The sequence below is a fragment of the Chelonia mydas genome, chromosome 26 (assembly GCF_015237465.2).
Source record: "Chelonia mydas isolate rCheMyd1 chromosome 26, rCheMyd1.pri.v2, whole genome shotgun sequence".
Taxonomy (NCBI): Eukaryota; Metazoa; Chordata; order Testudines; family Cheloniidae; genus Chelonia; species Chelonia mydas.
In genome coordinates this window covers 6,880,071-6,894,716 of record NC_057859.1, presented here as the reverse complement: position 1 = coordinate 6,894,716, position 14,646 = coordinate 6,880,071, and the positions used below count along the sequence as shown (strand labels likewise).

Genomic DNA, 14,646 nt, shown 5'->3' with positions numbered 1-14,646 from the left:
TTTGCCACCTACTTTTACTGTGTGACTATCACGGCCTGCCCTTGCAGGGGAATGGATCCAATAGTCTAGTTGTTCTGTTCCATTAGTATGATCTGATGTCTGGATCTAACTTATCTTGAAAATTAAGTACACTCTGACCCAAGACAAAACTCTCCCATTCCCATGCAAACAAATAAAAAATGCCTCCTTTATTACCCCGTGGTTGGGATTTTGGTTTCCTGCTACATCTCTTTTATGTAATCGGTGTAGTTTTTGTGGGTATACCACTTCGTAGTCCTTCACCCCTGGTAATTGCCTTCGTGCAGTCCCTAGGGGAAACAAAAAGATTTGTCAAAACAAAGGTATTTATTTTATTTTTTTTTTAAATTCCAGAGTTTCTAAATGCATTTAATTTTCATGCAATTCATAGAACCCTGTTGTAGCACTGCATGATTTTTATATCAACACATTGGGCCAGATTTTCAAGATGTCGCCTTTACTTTTGCATTCACTGTTTTGCAACTGAGGCAGGTGATTCTGTAGAGTTAATGATCTCCAGGCTCTGTTACAGAAAGTTGTTCAAATTAACAAAGAATTCCTCCTGTATGGTAGGTAAGTAAGTTCACAGCATTCATGGGTAGTTGGGAGCAATCTGATTCATTCATTCTTTAGAAAAAAGAAAAGGAGTACTTGTGGCACCTTAGAGACTAACCAATTTATTTGAGCATAAGCTTTCGTGAGCTACAGCTCACTTCATCGGATGCATCCGATGAAGTGAGCTGTAGCTCACGAAAGCTTATGCTCAAATAAATTGGTTAGTCTCTAAGGTGCCACAAGTACTCCTTTTCTTTTTGCGAATACAGACTAACATGGCTGTTACTCTGAAACCATTCTTTAGAAATATTTTCAACTAGTTTTTTCACAGAAATAGCTTGCAGTTAACCTTCCACCTATAACATGTTTCACCTACTATATTTTACTGGGTGTGATTATGTGCATGTGATAGTTGAAAACTTTTCTTTTCTCTGCTTTTTGTTGTTGTCTTTTTCTCTCCTTTTGTTCAGTCCTCTCCTACTCCTTGCTCCCACTTTTTATTGGGGTTTTATATAGGAGTATGAAATATGTTTTGTTCCTTATGAGAACACTTCATACCAGCTGTTTTGTGATCAATATAATTGTGTACAAGGATGCTTATAGGAGAAAGAGTGGTTCATAGATTTGAAAGCCAGAAGGGACCGTTATGATCAACTAATCTGGCTTCCTGCGTAACACAGTCCAAGAGATGGTGGCCACAGGAAGGAACTGTAAGAGATGGCAAGAGTAATATCAAACCCTTAGACTGAGGGTGTGCCCATCGTTGGTTGGTTGGATTCATAGTCTGTGTTTGTTTGTGGTTAGCCCTTCAGCTACTGCGAGAATATCCATGGACAGCAACAGCCATATTGGCTTTTTTTCTCCTCTTCAGTGGGCCAGGAGGTTGCAGCTCTCTCTTCTGGGTACAGAGTTGGTGAGCACCATGTTTCCATAGAACTGAGCTACCATATTGCATTCCTCATGCAGAAACTATCCCCAGTCCATAGCACAAGCAGTTGGGCCCCACATGTTGCTGAAACCAAGCGCAACACTGGATTGTGCGGCCAAAATTTTCAAAAGTTAAGAGTGTTTTTTTTTGGTGCTTTGGATTTTGGGTTTCCAGCCTGCAACAACCTTAGAGGGTCTGATTTCCATGAAGGGCTAAGCGGACGTGCTCTAAAAATCAGGCCCTGCTAAAACATCTGTCTCAAGTTGGGCACTGGACAAATTGGACACGAGTCTCTTTTTGAAAATTTAGCCTGAACTCATTAATATTAATAGCCTGTGCTGAGACTGCACCTTTCACTTGAGGATGTCAAAGCACTTTACGTGCATGGTTAAGTCTCATAACACGGGTGTGAGACAGGTCTTTTTATTAGCCCTATTTTAGAGGTGGGTAAACTTAGGCATAGAAAGGATAAGTAAGTTGCGTAATGAGTCAGTGGCAGAGCTGAGAATAAACCCCAAGAGGCCAGATGGCTAGGCATGTGATCTAACCATTTTGCTCTGCCCTTCCTCTCTAGAGTAAGTTGAAAAATTTCCAGCAAAATATCTTTTTTTCTATGGAAAATGGCTTGTCAATGAAACAGAAATCTTGCCAAAAAGGTTCTGGTTTTGTCCCCCCCAAAAAGGGGGGGGGGGGGGGGTCACTGAAAACCCAAAAATCTGAATCTTTGTTTGCCAAAATCGGAAAAATTTCAAAGGGAACTATCATCGGGGAGAAATTCATTTCACAGACCGCATACAGGTGCTTGCATACTAGAAGTATCAGTTAGTAGAATATGGATATTTTATCCAGCTAAGCATATGTATTAGTATGGCCATTGGGGTTGGACAAATCTAATTAACTCCTTTTGAGGCTATTTAAATGGTCTTCAGATTCACACAAAAGCTCTGTAGATATCCAAGCCCAGGGTGAGTTAAATGCTAAAAGGCCCTGAGGCTATGAAACTTTGGCAATGGCTGACTGATAGCACGCTTCATTGTGAACAGATGTGCACAACACTACTCACCATGCCAGAATACAAGGAAACCAGTTCCATAATCAGGGAGCCTCCTGGTTAGTCAGTACATCGGTATGTGCACAATTTGCAATACCCGGCAGTTGTCTCCTGCGCCATTATTGTATGGGAGAGCTGCAGTCCGTATTAAGGGTCAGATTGTACCTTGATGGGCACCTGCCCGCACTGGGGGCATTTCAGAGCTGCATCAACTCAGTGTTAGCTCGAGGGCGGATAGTTCTTTGGGGCAGGTGCATTCGGCTGTCTTGGGGGCTGGTGAGTAGGTATGGGTGGGGATTGTGTTAAGGACACCAGGAGTAATGGTCTCAAGTTGCAGTGGGGGAGGTTTAGGTTGGATATTAGGAAAAACTTTTTCACTAGGAGGGTGGTGAAGCACTGGAATGCGTTACCTAGGGAGGTGGTGGAATCTCCTTCCTTTGAGGTTTTTAAAGTCAGGCTTGACAAAGCCCTGGCTGGGATGATTTAATTGGGGATTGGTCCTCCTTTGAGCAGGAGGTTGGACTAGATGTCCTGAGGTCCCTTTCAACCCTGATGTTCCATGATTCTAAGGAAGGTGCAGCAAGCTATCCTTCTCCCCCGACTTTCCCCACACACAGTGCATCTGGCTATTTTCACTGCTTGGTGTGCAGATGGGAGCAGGACCATGGCTCTTTTCGGGTGGATTGCAACCAAATGGATGACAGCAAGGAGTTGACCTTGAGCTGAGGAGGGCCCAGGAGCTTGAATTGTACCTTCCTTATGCAGAGTCGTCTCCTCATTCCTTCTCTTGCCCCCCTTGTGCTATCATAGTCTGGCCCTTGTCTTGTTCCCGTGCTCTTTTGGCAGTGTTTGTCTTCTGTCCTACTTGAAGAGCAAAATTCTCATCTCAGGACTCTCAGATCTCTATTGGGTATAATGCTGAGCTCAGTGCAAGGGCAGGAGAGCAGACTGCATTTCAGATGGGCGTTGTGGATTTGGCTCTGGGAGCCCCGTCCTTATTAAATTATTAGCTAAGCCTGTAGCTCTGGCTAGATCTGATCTTGCTTCTAGATCCCTCTGTTACACTCGACACACTCAGACCTCGGAGCAGTGCACAGAAGAAAGGTGCTCTGCCCCAGTCTATCTCAAAGCGCATGAGTGTTTTTGAAAAATCTGATCTATTTCTTGTTAACAGGTTAATTGTGATTATTTCTCCCACTCGGAAACATAAATACAATTTCCGCTCAGGCTGCACAGGATATGTGGCACCTGTGTATCTTTTATATACTAGTGACAGCTTATGTCTGTTTACTCTTAAATATTACTCCATCATGCTCTACACCGGCCTCTGCTGAGTAACCCCATGATCTTAACCCTGGGCTCACTCCTCCAGCCTTCTGTACAACCCCTTTGTTGCATTATATCTGAGCCCGCAATGCACGAAAGCACTTAGGCCCACAGAATCATAGAATATCAGGGTTGGAAGGGACCTCAGGAGGTCATCTAGTCCAACCCCCTGCTCAAAGCAGGACCGATCCCCAATTAAATCATCCCAGCCAGGGCTTTGTCAAGCCTGACCTTAAAAACTTCTAAGGAAGGAGATTCCGCCACCTCCCTTGGTAACGCATTCCAGTGTTTCACCACCCTCCTAGTGAAAAAGTTTTTCCTAATATACAACCTAAATCTCCCCCACTGCAACTTGAGACCATTACTCCTCGTTCTGTCATCAGCTACCACTGAGAACAGTCTAGATCCATCCTCTTTGGAACCCCCTTTCAGGTAGTTGAAAGCAGCTATCAAATCCCCTCTCATTCTTCTCTTCCGCAGACTAAACATCCCCGGTTCCCTCAGCCTCTCCTCATAACTCATGTGTTCCAGTCCCCTAATCATTTTTGTTGCCCTCCGCTGGACATTTTCCAATTTTTCCACATCCTTCTTGTAGTGTGGGGCCCAAAACTGGATACAGTACTCCAGATGAGGCCTCACCAGTGTCAAATAGAGGGGAACGATCACGTCCCTCGATCTGCTGGCAATGCCCCTATGTATACATCCCAAAATGCCATTGGCCTTCTTGGCAACAAGGGCACGCTGTTGACTCATATCCAGCTTCTCGTCCACTGTAACCCCTAGGTCCTTTTCTGCAGAACTGCTGCCGAGCCATTCGGTCCCTAATCTGTAGCGATGTATTGGATTCTTCCGTCCTAAGTGCAGGACTCTGCACTTGTCCTTGTTGAACCTCATCAGATTTCTTTTGGCCCAGTCCTCCAATTTGTCTAGGGCCCTCTGTATCCTATCCCTACCCTCCAGCATATCTACCTCTCCTCCCAGTTTAGTGTCATCTGCAAACTTGCTGAGGGTGCAATCCACACCATCCTCCAGATCATTTATGAAGATATTGAACAAAAGCGGCCCCAGGACCGACCCTTGGGGCACTCCGCTTGATACCGGCTGCCAACTAGACATGGATCCATTGATCACTACCAGTTGAGCCCGGCAATCTAGCCAGCTTTCTATCCACCTTATAGTCCATTCATCCAGCCCATACTTCTTTAACTTGCTGGCAAGAATACTGTGGGAGACCGTGTCAAAAGCTTTGCGAAAGTCAAGGAACAACACGTCCACTGCTTTCCCTTCGTCCACAGAGCCAGTTATCTCGTCATAGAAGGCAATTAGATTAGTCAGGCATGACTTGCCCTTGGTGAATCCATGCTGACTGTTCCTGACCACTTTCCTCTCCTCTACGTGCTTCAGAATTGGTTCCTTGAGGACCTGCTCCATGATTTTTCCAGGGACTGATGTGAGGCTGACTGGCCTGTAGTTCCGAGGATCTTCCTTCTTCCCTTTTTTAAAGATGGGCACTACATTAGCCTTTTTCCAGTCATACTTAACTATAAGTCCAATGGGACTTAAGCACATGCTTAAGTGTTGTCCTGGATAGAGATGCTTTCTTGAGTCAGGGTCTACCTTAGTTTTTAATCTCTTTGCAGCAGAGAACTTATACGTATTGGGTAGCATCTAGTGTACGATTAGGTACTATTAGCATAAAACATAATAGCTGTAACAGACCGGTTGCACAGGGGTCTTCTAAGATAGTTCCTTCAGGAAGAACTTGATTGTTCTGGATTGCTACTGATTCCTTTGTGATGTTGATCATATATGTGGGAATATACACGAGTCCATCTATCTTCCTATCCCAGGTGGCTGCTGTGAATCTGTTACTCGTACATTATTTCCATCTACCATGATCTCCCTTTCAACAAGCTTTGAGATAGCAGAAGCCATATGACTGATGCACTGGACCAGCGGTTCTCAAACTGTGGGTCGGGACCCCATTTTAATGGGGTTGCCTTGGCTGGGATTAGACTTGCTGGGGCTAGGGCCCAAGCCCAAGCCCCACCATGCAGGGCGGGGCTCAGGTTACAAGCCCCCTGCCTGTGGCTGAAGCCTTGGGCTTCAGCTTTGCCCCCTTCAGGGTGGCGGGGCTCAGGCTTTGGACCCCCCTCCTGGGGTCGTGTAGTAATTTTTGTTGTCAGAAGGGGATCGCGGTGCAATGAAGTTTGAGAACCCCAGGTCTAAACTATTCCAGAGAAGATAGAGCTTTGTGTCCTCGAAATGCTATTCTGTATCCACAGAACAAACAGCTAAAACTGCTGAAATGTATTCACTTTACTTTATAAGGCGATCAGAAATAGTCTCACAATGGGAAGGAAGGCCCCTTTATTATTCCCCGCAGAAAGAGGATGCACCTGGCCCCAGAGTGTTCTGGGCCAATGGGCAATATGTCTCCTAGTTTTTGCATTGCTGCTGCTAGAAGAAGCTGCCAGGCTGGGAAAATATGTAGTCGCCAAAAATGGTATCTTGTGCTGCCTTCTGAGCAATATTAGCCATTGTGTTTGTGACGGGTTGGATCACAGAAACCCCCTGGGAGCTGACACCTGATGTGCCAACACTACTTCTGTCCCTGCCAGCTTAGGACTCCAGCACCCTGTCTTGCTCAGCCAGACACGCCAGTCTGCTCCAACACAGACCCAGGGTTTTTGGGCTCCCCTTGGGGGCAGACACGCCTGTGTCCCCCAAAAGGGAAAGAGACCTTGATCCAGCTGCGGGCTCACAGTTACCAGCTATGACAGACCTTTCACTGGCCAGCAAAATCCCCCCCCCCCCCCCCCCTGTTCACTCAGGTTGGGCTTGCTTCCAGCTCCAGAGTCCTTGGGCTTTGTTCTCACCGCAGGAGTCACCAGGACCCCCACTTCCCACTCCAGGATACATGTCTCTGTGCACCTCTTCCACTCCATTACAGCCAGTTCATGCTTTTGGGTCTTTGTCTTTTAAATCCAGGGTTTGCTGGTGGGCAGCCTTTTCTTTTTCCAGGGCAGCCTTTTCCTTGGCAAATTGCACGTCAATTTCCATTTGTTTTCTCTTTAGACTGTCACTCGATGAGCTGGGATACCACAGAGGAACCCCCTCCTGCCAAAACAGGCACCCCTTCACTCTTGTCTAGCTAAGTTAAGACACTCCAGTCAGCTTCAGCACAAAGAAAAGGAGTACTTGTGGCACCTTAGAGACTAACCAATTTATTTGAGCATAAGCTTTTGTGAGCTACAGCTCACTTCATCGGATGCATAAAGTGGAAAGTACAGTGAGGAGATTTTATATACACACAGACCGTGAAAAAATACACATTGTAAGGAGAGCGATCACTTAAGATGAGCTGTTACCAGCAGGAGAGTGGGGTGGGGGGAGAGAAAACCTTTTGAAGTGATAATCAAGGTGGGCCATTTCCAGCACATTTCCAGGAGTTAACAAGAACATCTGAGGAACGGTGGAGGGGGGGATAAACAAGGGGAAATAGTTTTACTTAGTATAATGACTCAACCACTCCCAGTCTCTATTCAAGCCTAAGTTAATTGTATCCAATTTGCAAATTAATTCCAATTCAGCAGTCTCTCGTTGGAGTCTGTTTTTGAAGTTTTTTTGTTGAAGGATAGTCACTTTGAGATCAGAAATCGAGTGACCAGACAGATTGAAGTGTTCTCCAACTGGTTTATGAATGTTATAATTCTTGACGTCTGATTTGTGTCCATTTATTCTTTAACGTGGAGACTGTCCAGTTTGCCCAATGTACATGGCAGAGGGGCATTGCTGGCACATGATGGCATATATCACATTGGTAGATGTGCAGGTGAACAAGCCTCTGATAGTGTGGCTGATTTGATTAGGCCCTATGATGGTGTCCCCTGAATAGATATGTGGACACAGTTGGCAAGAGGCTTTGTTGCAAGGATAGCACAGACACAGAGGTTGGACCACACCCATCTTCAGTTCACTGAAACAGATGCACTCAGCTCAGGGGCTTCTTCGTTAACAGAGACTTTCACAGCACCCAGTGTTCAGCCTTTCTGGGCAATTTGCGACCTGTGCAGTTTTAGCTTCTTCTGATCTTCCCTCTTACTTTATTTTGCTTCCTTTTCTGTCCCTACTTCCCTTATCCGAAATAAGCAAACAGAAAATAACAAACCAGTAACCACTTTGTCTGTTCTCCAGCCACTACACTTAAAACTCACTTAAAATCACTACCGCTACCTCAAAGCAATCAGCTGTGCACAGATCCTGCCCGACTACGCCACTATGACGGGTTGGATCACAGAAACCCCCTGGGAGCTGTCACCTGATACGCAAAGACTACTTCTGCCCCTGCTTTCCTGCCTTGCCAGCTTGGGTCTCCAGCATCGTGTCTTGCTGAACCAGACACACCAGTCTGCTCCAACACAGAGCCAGGGTCTGAACCACATCCCCCCAAAGCTGCAGGCTTGATTGAAAGCAACTTAAGAAGTGTGCCTGTCCGTGACACTCAGATGCCCAATTCCCAATGGGGTCCAAACCCCAAATAAATCCCTTTTACCCTGTATAAAGCTTATACCGGGTAAACTCGTAAATTGTTCGCCCTCTATAACACTGATAAAGAGAGATGCACAACTATTTGCCCCTCCCCCCCAGGTATTAATGCATACTCTGGGTTAATTAATAAGTAAAAAGTGAGTTTATTAAATAGAGCAAGTAGGATTTCAGTGGTTCCAAGTAGTAACAGACAGAACAAAGTGAATTACCAAGCAAAATAAAATAAAACCCACAAGTCTAAGTCTAGTACAGTAATAAAAATGGAATACAGATAAAATCTCACCCTTAGAGATATTTCAATAAGTTTCTTTCACAGACTGGACACCTTTCGAGTCTGGGCACAATCCTTTCCTACAGCCCTTGTTCCAGCTCAGGTGCTCGCTAGCGGATTTCTCACGATGGCTGCCTCTTTGTTCTGTTCCACCCTCTTTATATATCTTTTGCATAAGGCGGGAATCCTTTGTCCCTCTGGGTTCCCACCTCTCCTCAATGGAAAAGCACCAAGTTAAAGATGGATTCCAGTTCAGGTGACATGATCACATGTCACTGTAAGACTTCATTACCCACTTGCCAGCACAGAGGTATACAGGAAGACTTACAAGTAAAACAGAAAGAAAAGGAGGACTTGTGGCACCTTAGAGACGAACAAATTTATTTGAGCATAGGCTCATGCATAAGCATGCAATCAATCATCATTTTCCACAGAATGCATCCGATGAAGTGAGCTGTAGCTCACGAAAGCTTATGCTCAGATAAATTGGTTAGTCTCTAAGGTGCCACAAGTACTCCTCTTCTTTTTGCGAATACAGACTAACACGGCTGCTATAGTAAAACAGAGCCATCTACAGTCAATTGTCCTGGTTAATGGGAGCCATTAAGATTCCAACCCACCATTAATGGCCCACACTCTGCATAACTACAATAGGACCTCGGAGTTATAGTTCATATTTCTAGTTTCAGATACAAGAGTGATACATTTATACACATAGAATGACCACACTCAGTAGATTGTAAGCTTTGTAATGATACCTTACAAGAGACCTTTTGCATGAAGCATATTTTAGTTACATTATATTCACACTCATCAGCATACTTTCACAAAATCATACAGAGTGCAACGTCACAGTGTTGCAAAGTGATCTGAATGTAAATGACTATACAGTCCCCACTACATTAGAATGACTAATACTGGTACCACCGAGGTTCAGCCAATCCTAACCGCTGGATCAGAGTATTATGGTTACTCTGGACCGGTTAGATCTCCATATCCCTATAGGTTCTTTGTCACCAATCCAGAACTGAGTCATGAAATAGTCTCGAATATCTATAGTAACAGCTGCTCTTGTTTTCCAAGATGCTCTTGTTTCCTCATCCTCTAATCCAGCAGTTCTCAAACTGTGGGTCAGGACCCCAAAGTGGACCGCGACCCCGTTTTAATGGGGTCACCAGGTTTGGAGTTAGATTGTCTGGGGTCCGGGGCTGAAGCCCAAGCCCGAATCCCCCTGCCTGGGATCAGGCTTCAGCTGGGGGTGGTGGGGCTCAGGTTACAAGCCCTGGGGTTTCAGCTTTGGCCCCCCAATTGGGTGGGCTCATGCGTCAGTCCCCCCTGCTGGGGTCGTGTAGTAATTTTTGTTGTCAGAATGGGGTCGCAGTCAATGAAGTTTGAGAACCCCTGCACTGGATGACAGCTACTCTCCTGTTTTGGACAGATCATGCCCAGTGTGGGTCATATACTAGTACCACTGTGATGTGGTGTGCAAGCTCTTGATATCCCTGTCTGGAGCATGGAACCATGTCCAAAATCCATTAGGATCACTCGAGTGAGAGGGCATTAGGATGTGCAGAACTAGAATCTGGGTCTGGGGCTCCTGGGTCCAAATTGGAATGAAAACAAACAAAAAAAAAAATCAAAGTTTCCCAGAAAATGATTGGGGCAGGGGGGCAGACATTGTATTGGGCCATTCAAAACATTTCATTGTGTTAAAGTTGAAATGTTTTGTTCTGATTTTTGACTTTTTAAAATGTTATGCTGTATCATAATTTATAATATAAACTAAAATACATTTTGAAATGAAAAGTCATTTCAACGCATACCTTCAAAAGGCTTTGTTCTGAAAAGGTCAAAACGCTTCATTTCAAAGTTTGTTTTTAAAAAATTGAAACTTTGTTGAAATTGACACATTCCCATGGAAAGTTTCTAGTTCAATGACATTTTCGACTCGCTGTGGTGGCATTTAAAATGGACTGGGCAAAGCATTGGCAAATATTCTGAAAGTAGGGAACATACGTGTCCATGATGGAGGTGGCAGGAGAGACATCTTAGATGACCCAAATGGCCTTTTTCCATCTCCCCTTGCGTACGTGGATATGTTGTAGTCTGACTGTGCAGTAGTGAAGTACGTGCTAGAGGTATTGTGGTAGTGAAGAGCTTACTAAGGGTAAGAAGAAGAATTTTTTCAGCTTCTGCACTGAAGAACATCAGTGTATCACGACCTGATTTTCAGAGGTGCTCTGCACATGTGACTTCCCTTGAAGGTGTTCAGAGTCTCTGAAAATCAGCTTCTGTCCTATGAGATATCACAAGGCCTATATACCACATAGGCCCCCTTTAATCCCGTTGCAGGGGGGTGAATTTCACCCTAAAGGACAAATTTTCAAGGGTTCAGCACCTACATTTGGGACCAGAATTTCAAAAATAGGTCGGCTCCTATTTTAATCACATAAATAAAGCCCAGATTTTCCTAAGCACTCAGGACCCCATTGTGACCCTTGTAGACAGATTTTCAAAAGAGCTCAGCAACCAGCGAATGTTGCGTTCTATGGGTCTGATTTTCCAGCTACTCCGTTTGAGAAGTACTTCCCTATGTAAATAGTTTCAGTGAAATCAGTGGATCTCTTCAGTGAATAATGGGACTACTTGCGTGGGCGAGCACTAATCGGAGAGTATGAGTTGCTGAAACAGCCCCTTGTTTGGCTTTGTCTAGAAGAGGAAAAGTCTTTGAGTGGTGTCACTAAAATCAACCTAACCAAAACTTCCTATTGCAGATTCAGGGTAACGCCTTTAGCTTGATTTTTAGCAAGTCAAATTACAGCCTCCCGTTGCTCAAGTTAGGTTGGGTTTCGCTAGGTAGCCTGATCTAAACCTGACCTTTTCTCTAGTCAAGACAAGCCTTATGGTTTAATACCTTTGTGATGTATTTCATATGAGGATTTTTAGCTACAAGATTCTGGATATGTTAAGTAAGCAGTTATATTTTGTTCTGTTTCTAATAGTTTTCCTAGAGTCAGTTCTTCAGAGTGAATGTACGGTGTCATCTTGTTTTGCTTCAGGCATGATTTTAACTCAGTTTTTTCTGAGCAAGAAGTTTAGTCTGGATCTGTTACAACAGGTTAAAAAATTGGTGATAAGGCATAAATAAATACTGCAATTTCCCAACCATCTTAAATCAGGAATTAAGACCACCAGTTAGTGTGGATCTACATATGAAAATGAAATCTGTTTGATCAAGATATATAAAGTCTCAAGGGGAAGATTTTCAGAATTCTTCACAAGAAAATGCATATAATTCCATACACAATTCTGTTTAATTCTATACATAATATATGTGTGCACTGAAGACCATTACATGTCCAAGTGACCATGAATCGCGTGTGCATATTTGTGCATGTCATGTTCTGAAAATCTGCTCCTGATTCAAATAGCAAGCAAGCAAGAATACACTCAAAAACTAATGTATGGCACCTCATATAGAATATGGTTAAATAATTATACTTACTTACTATTGAAAGGATTTAATATATAACTATTTAATCATATTCTGGGTGATCTCAAGGTATTATCCTGGTGCTACATAAATATTACATGTTTATCATTCTATTTCAATTGCAAGTAGACGACTTCTGTTCATTTAATTCCAATAAAATTATTTCTATTACAATTAAAATGTTGTAAATGCAACAAATTATCCAAGTTGAATAAATTCTCTCACAATTGTTGAAAAAACGGCTTTCTCACTTCCTCAGAACAAACTTGTTCCAAGTCTTGAGTCAATCTGTGTCCAGTTGAGTCAATCGGGTAAATATTTTCTTTACTAATCTGCCTTTCTCAAGAATTTTAATGATTACTTGTTAACTTGAGTCGTGAAACAAAAACCTCTATATTCAGCAATGCCATTGTCTTCAAGTGACTTCATTTGGTGTGAGTACAACAAATGCAATCATGGTTCTTCAGTATCAGCCACCTGTTAATAATTAAAAGCTTACAAAAGCTATAGAAACTTATCTGTCACTGTACTTAGCAGCGATTTGATAAAAGGGGAAAATAACTTACCTCGGTGTTGAGAAAGGAGCAAAACTGTAGAAATAAGAAGTACTTTAATCATTTCAGCTAAGCCTGGAAAGCGGTGTCCTTGCTTTGAGAAAGACTGGCCTCTAGCTTCTTCCTACTTTAACCTGCCCTGCCTTCTGCAGTGAAGGAGGGAGAATGAGTCCTTCAGCTTTATTCTTGTTCTTACATGAGGAAGTGTTTACTAAAGGTGTTGCACAATTTTCAAGTTACAGCAATGCCACTGCATGCGGAAGTTCCTGCCAGTGAGTTGGTGTCACTTGAATTGTGGTATATTGATTGCTTCTTTCAGATGATTTCACAGACCTAGTGCCTATCGCCAAAGGGACTGGAGTTGTCCGAAGACTGTTTGTTTGTTTTTATTTAGCCTGGCTGGTAGAAAACAGACATGGCTGCTTACAATTCTTTTTATGCCATTAGAGTTGGGATTATATGTACGTTCATGCCTTCATGTGTAAATACAGGGCTAGGGAAGAGAGGATAAGAGACTGGAATGTTGAGCACCTTATACTTCCATGGAGAATTAAAGATATGCAATGGATTTCAGCACCACAAAGATTTCGGGTCCTGACTTATCAGCATTGTATCAATGTGAATTTCAGTTTGTGCTGATTAACATTTAACATGTAAGGAAGGGTAGGGCTCTGAGCAATAAGTAAGGGGAAAGTAATGGCCAGTCTGTGAATCATTTCCATTTTATAAACACTGCACTCGTGTCCCCTCCCCTGTGACGCCTGCATTAGTGATGTTCGTTTTGGGCTGATGATGTAGATTCATAATTACAGCGGATTTGAAGTTTGGGAAGTGAAAATGGAATTCATGATATAACTAATGAGAACAACCAGGAAGTCAAAAATCTAGAGGGAAAGAAACAAAGTAAGCTTCTACAACTTAAAACTTGTCTACGCTGCAAAGATGTACTGCTTTAACTATACCAGTGTAACTTGCTTTATGCCAGTTTGGCTTTGAGAAGTGTCATAACTATTTTGGTATAAAGACAGGTTTCAGAGTAGCAGCTGTGTTAGTCTGTATTCGCAAAAAGAAAAGGAGGACTTATGCATCCGATGAAGTGAGCTGTAGCTCACGAGAGCTTATGCTCAAATAAATTTGTTAGTCTCTAAGGTGCCACAAGTCCTCCTTTTCTTTATATTGGTATAAGCCATCTTTATACAATACAACTCTGTCCACACTCAATGTCTTTTTTCCCCCCTGCTATAACAAGATCAGTAAAAATCCATCTCCTAACAGAAGTAGTTTTACCAGTAAAACTTTCAAGTGAAGAACAGGCCTTACTTAGGTGTTTACACATAGATTTAGGTGTCTATCTTGAAGCATCCCCATTTGGAAATATTGGTATTAACCTCCATGTTTTTCAGTTTTAACCCTTGGTTAAAAACATTTGAGAACATGTATTTGATCTACAGGGTGCATTGAGAGTTAGGGGTGTGTCTGTCTGTCAATCAGTATTGTAAGTCTCAATACATTGAGCTTTCCTTAGTAGAGTCTAGATTCACAAGGATTAGTAGGACAAGTCCAAGGCTGATTGCAATATGTAAGTCTATCAGTAGAGGTAGAAATTTAATAAAAACGGATTCCAAGACAAGGGCCCAATTCTCTGTTGCCTGGTACTTTTTGTAGTCATTACACTAAGCTAAAGGTATTGCAAAGTGGGTGTGTAACTCTACCAAATTTATTAGAGCATAAGCTTTTGTGGGCTACAGCCCACTTCATCGAATGCATAAAAGGGAACATATGGTAAAAAGATAAATAGATAGATAGATAGATATATATACACACACACATACAGATAAGTTGGAAGTTACCATACAAACTGAGAGGCTAATTAGTTAAGATGAGCTATTATCAGCAGGA

The 14,646-nt window shown here is 43.0% G+C and overlaps 1 protein-coding gene across 5 annotated transcripts in view; it reads right to left on the bottom strand.

The window, feature by feature from the left end:
* Positions 1-12,985, bottom strand: part of LOC102932159 (zinc metalloproteinase-disintegrin-like NaMP) — a 50,386-nt gene extending 37,401 nt beyond the window's left edge. For 3 of the 5 annotated variants that reach the window (XM_043536277.1, XM_037886248.2, XM_043536278.1), the window contains exons 1-2: positions 12,760-12,922; positions 196-308 (exon numbers count right to left, since the gene is read on the bottom strand). In XM_043536277.1, the coding sequence (XP_043392212.1) occupies positions 196-308; positions 12,760-12,811 (165 nt within the window). In that variant the 5' untranslated portion in view covers positions 12,812-12,922. Of the gene's footprint in view, positions 1-195; positions 309-10,716; positions 10,862-12,759 lie in introns of all 5 variants that reach the window. The other 2 variants (XM_027827826.3, XM_007065503.4) reach the window with 2 other exon arrangements.
* Positions 12,986-14,646: the final 1,661 nt, after the last annotated feature.